Here is a 4,852-nt window from a genome sequence, read left to right on the forward strand (position 1 = left end):
GCGGGCCGCGGGGGCTGACGGGAAGGGTGTTCAAACGGCGCCCGGCGGGGAGCGGTGCCGCTCTCGGTTCCCGGCCCCAGCTATGGAGTCGGCGGACGGGGCGGTGTGGACGCTGCCCAGCACCAGGCGGCTGTCGCGGGGACCGCTCTTCGGGCGGGCGCACGGGAGGCTCGGCCTCAGCCCCAGCAGTCGGCTGTTCCAGCCGGCGCCGCGCTCCCTGGTAGGGCTGGGGCGGTGGAGGCCTACCTGTCCCGTCCCGTCCCGTCCCCTCAGCCGGGCCGCGCACCGGCACCGGCCCTCGTCCCCCGGCCGAGGTCGCTCCCCTCTGCTCCCCGCCTGCTGGGCGGGAATACAGTCCCTGCTCGGGGACAGAGGCCGGGCTGGGGGTCCCTTTGCAGGCCCTGAAGGGGGAACCTACTTTCGTTTGTTGCGTTCTAACATGATTTCTTTTTTTAAATTATTTTATTTTAGGAAAATATAGATCCCCAGAGAACAGCGTTCCTACTGCGTAAGCGGTGGACCTTATACAGCGTGACCCCTCTGTACGGATTCTCCAGCGCTCGCCTGAGGGATTACGCTAGGATGCTCAGTGCTTTTATTGCTGCCGAGAAGCAGAAGGGGTTGGCAGTGGAAGTAGGGGTTGAGCTGGACATCAAGGTGGCTGTCTCCAGCCTTCCAGACCTGAAAGGTAGTGACCAAGACCAGGCTGCGATTCTCGTGCAGGTAAGGAGTCTTAGCAGTTTTGATAATCATAATTGAGAATTGTATTTTATAAGTTGGTTTTGCTCTGTCTCTTAATAAAAACAACCCAAAACTAAACCCTAGCGGTATGGAATTTAATGGAAGTGAGTTCCATCCATTTTTAACTGGAACAGAACTCAAAAGCAATGGATGTGTTTAATTGCAATGTTGAGTTCAACTCTGGTAACATCAGAGTAAGACTATAAGGAGCAATCTTCGTCTAATTTTTTAGTTCAGCAGCCAATTTACTGCAAGAACTTGGGCAGGTTATTTAGCTTCCTGGATAAAGCTGGTATAATCCTACCCCTTGGCCATAGCTAAAGTCTAATTAATATTTCTAAAATGCTTTGCCTCAAGTGAAATAAGCTACTGAAATGCCAAGTTCAGTATGGCAATGGTTATAGGATGTGCCATGGATCTTACACAGCATAAACTCAGATTTCAGGACTGTTCCTAATGAGTTAAAAAGAGCTTTTCCCACTGTTTTCGACAGAACTGCCCGCACCTTTTAGGGATGTAATGGATAGACTGAATAACTGTATGAGCTTTAAAGAAAAGAATGTTGCATGCGAGATTCTGAGAAAAGTCTATTACCAAACACTAGAAATTATAAAACAGAAACAAACTTTGGCTAAAAAAAAAGTTAAACTTGCTCTGTAGCATTCAAATGCTTCTTTTCCCCATTCCAGCTTTCCTCAAGATCACCAGCTTCCCTAAAAAACTCAGAAGAGAAACTGGTATGGTCAGGCTGGTTCTGCAGTGTGATTGGAGATGCTCTTTCCCAGGATGTGCCACATGACTTCACTTGTTTACCTTTGTTTCTTGTTAACGGGGCAGAGAGTTACACTTCCATTGTTGGAAGCTGGTTTCAGAAGACTTTTGACTGCTGCTTCCGCCGTTTAGCCATCAGCCCTCTCAATCTCAGTTGGATGGCAGCTATGTGGACTGGATGCAAAGTGGACAAAACTGCATCTGCCATGGAACTTGTTTTCTCTGCCCCTTGTCTTCCCCAGCCGCTGGATATTTCATATGCCATTCATCCAGAGGATGCAAAAGCTCTGTGGGACACAGTCCAAAAAACTCCAGGAGAGATCACCCAAGAAGAGGTGGATATCTTTATGGACTGCCTTTACTCTCACTTCCACAGACATTTTAAGATCCACTTGTCAGCTACAAAACTGGTGAAAGTTTCTACAGCAATTGCCTCAGCACACTGTGATGGGATTATTAAGGTAAGGTTTTAAGTAGCATGTTGTCCTAACTGATGCTGGACAAATGAAGTAGCTATGCCTGTCTAGAAACGCCTTTCTTCTACAAATGAAGGTTTCATGCTTCTTATGGATAACTTCCTACAAGAAGTTGTTAACCCTCAGCTTTTACTGGAGTCAGAGCAGCTATCAATATAGCATTTTACTACTGTATTGCACCAGAAGCTACTAACCCTAATCTTGGGCCAGAAATAGGTGTATTAGCTGTGGTATGAACAGGAAAGTTTCTTTACCCATTGGCCAAAACTTAGGCTTAAAAAGATCCTGAACTTAATCAAAAACCTTAAAAAAATAATTTATTAGGTTTCTAGTATTGCAGTTACTAAGACACAGACAGAAGACAAATATAATTAACCTGCTCTATAGAAATAACTGGTGTGTGGGTGAGCTAAGAGAAGGAAGATCTTAAGAGTCAAAAGATCTTACTTAAAACTACTTTACTTGTAACTCTTTTCATAAAGGTGTTGCCTCCCTATAGAGGTATCAATAATATGCTTTAAAACTATGGAGGATTAATCCTTCCTGAAGCTTCTTCAGGAATACAGTATAGCTTTCTAAGTTACAAGAACAGGTTGTGCAAATGCCATTGCTTAAATTTAGTCTTTGATGTGCTGACTTTATTTTTCTGGATACAGAGGGAGTATTAGAGGCTACAGCTGGGACCCCACTCATGCACCTCTTTACTGGAGTGTCAATTCATCAGAGGAAAGACAAACTTTGCTCTGAACAAACAATTTCAGCCTTTGTTAGGACAACTGCAAACCACTCAATGTTGTTATACTGACTATTTTTACCTGCAGTAGTGGCTGAAACAACTTTTTATGTCACAAGTAAGTAAACAGAAGAGATACTCAACTGAATAGGCTTTCTGAAGAGAGGTTCTCGTCTTGAAAGTGTTGTGTAAACTTAGTTATGGCTCTACCATAATAGGGATAGAGTTCAAGGCAGACATATTCAGCATGGGAAAAGACAGGTATTCAAATAGTATTGATTCCTTCCTACAGAAGGAGGGAGGTAGCTGAAGGTGCAGAAGTGCTAGGACTCTCTCCTTCCAAAAAACTCGAGTAGGAGCACAGGACAGAAGCAGCATGTTGGCATGGGTGTGTTCTCCATATCCAGGGTCAAAATAGTAACAAAGGTACCTTGCAAACAACAGAGGAGTTGACTAATTGCATGGAACACTTAGCAGTTAGTTTCCAACCATTTAAGGGTATAGAAATCTGGCAACTGTGATTTTTAGTTTGACATGCTGTTTTTTTTCTTACAGTTTCTACAAAGCCAATACCTAACTGGAGTGCTGATGCTACTGACTGAACTAGCAATCTCTCAGATACAGTGAGAGTGATTTCAGCAAATCTTCATGCTAAAAAGGTTTACTGTTGGAAGATGTATAGTGAGAAACTGATTGGAAACTCAGTCCTGCCACACCTTCTTTCCTTTCATGCTGGCTGTCCAAAGTTGGACTCTAACTCCTGCACTCAATTCTGTAACTAGCTGTAATTCAACATCATGCACAGCAAAGACAAGCAGATATTTTGCCCTAAAGAAGGGCTACAGAACAATCTTGTAATAGCTTATTAAGCACCTTCTGTTTTATCATAGTCACTCTGTTCATTTATGTGTAGATATCAGCCTGGGCTAGGAGATAAACTTTGCAAATTCTTGCATGTGATTTATTGACTGATATTTCTATTGTTTCAAATAGCAAATTGGCTTTCACTTAGCCTTAGCTAAATTGTAACTACTCTTGGACCAGTCTAAATGCAAAGTCAAGCACACCTGAGAAAGGGTGCATGCTCTGCAACCCCAGGGCAGAAAAATCCAGGTCTCCAACTTCCCTTTTGGCTTGCTAAGGCCAGATGGTAATGGTCATAAAGTGTTCATCAATGTCCTGGCTGGGCCAAGGCAAGAGACTGACAACTGCCTTGTGTGTCCAGCCTGTTGGTCCTCTTGGACAAGTTAATACCTAGGAAACTGAGGTCTGTGTAAAATCTAGATATTTACTATGCTTTGCCTGATGTTTCTCATCTTGGATGTCATCTTGTAGGCAGGAGAGCTCTTTGGGTTGGAGCTCTGGGTGCTGAAATTTTATACTAGATCTCCCCCTTCTACAGCAGGTAGGAGTTCAGAGAGCTAGTGCACAGGGCCTGGCTATAGCTTAAACAAGCAAACTAAGTAGAATAAGCACATGCTAGCTAAATGTTATTTTTATATTGTAAGACTAAAAATATTTTCTACATTTTGCCAATAGAATGACTTGAGTAAAGATCACCTATGCCTGATTAAATATATACTTAGAAATAAGCACTGTACAACTCTAGCTTAACTGACTAAACTAGTTGTTACCTATTAAATAATTCCCTGAGCAGCAAAAGTTAAAGTCTAGTTTCCTATGCAATTATGTATGTAATGATTTTGCACTTGTGTAGCATCTCTAAGGTCTGATGAGTTTGTGCTGTGACCTTCCCCCTAAGCCAGGGACAAAAGTTTTCCCTTCTTTGCCTAACCACATATTTGGCAGCTGCTGCTAAAACCATTCTTCATTCTTCCCCACCCCCAGCAACCTTGAGATCAACCAGCCATGCAAACATGTAACTGCCTAACATGACATAATTGCATACCTAGTTCTTAATTAAAAGTAGATTATTTCCAGAATTAGCCAAAGAAACATGCACTTGGTTTTAGTTTTTGTTTACTAGTTGAAGTCTGTAAAGTGATCACTCTTAGCCTGTAGAAGCAGCTAAGTAATCTTCTGAAGGTCTTCACAGCTCAGCAGCTATTTAAACCTCTTTTAATTAAAACTTTTAATCACTTCTGGTGCTTTAGTTTCCTTTATGAAACAT

At 42.9% G+C, this 4,852-nt stretch overlaps 1 protein-coding gene across 2 annotated transcripts; it reads left to right on the plus strand.

Annotated features, from left to right (window-relative positions):
- The first annotated feature begins 8 nt into the window (after positions 1–8).
- Positions 9–4,822, plus strand: CENPL (centromere protein L). Of its 2 annotated transcripts, none has more exons than XM_064454557.1 (4): positions 9–220; positions 472–723; positions 1,755–1,973; positions 3,277–4,822. In XM_064454557.1, the coding sequence occupies exons 1-4, from the start codon at positions 83–85 to the stop codon at positions 3,346–3,348; spliced, it is 681 nt and encodes a 226-aa protein (XP_064310627.1). In that variant the 5' UTR covers positions 9–82; the 3' UTR covers positions 3,349–4,822. The 2 variants fall into 2 exon arrangements, with proteins under 2 accessions (XP_064310627.1, XP_064310626.1); XM_064454556.1 differs by having other exon boundaries at positions 10–220; positions 1,431–1,973.
- The last annotated feature ends 30 nt before the right edge of the window (positions 4,823–4,852 follow it).

This window comes from Phalacrocorax carbo, chromosome 6 (genome assembly GCF_963921805.1).
Source record: "Phalacrocorax carbo chromosome 6, bPhaCar2.1, whole genome shotgun sequence".
Taxonomy (NCBI): Eukaryota; Metazoa; Chordata; class Aves; order Suliformes; family Phalacrocoracidae; genus Phalacrocorax; species Phalacrocorax carbo.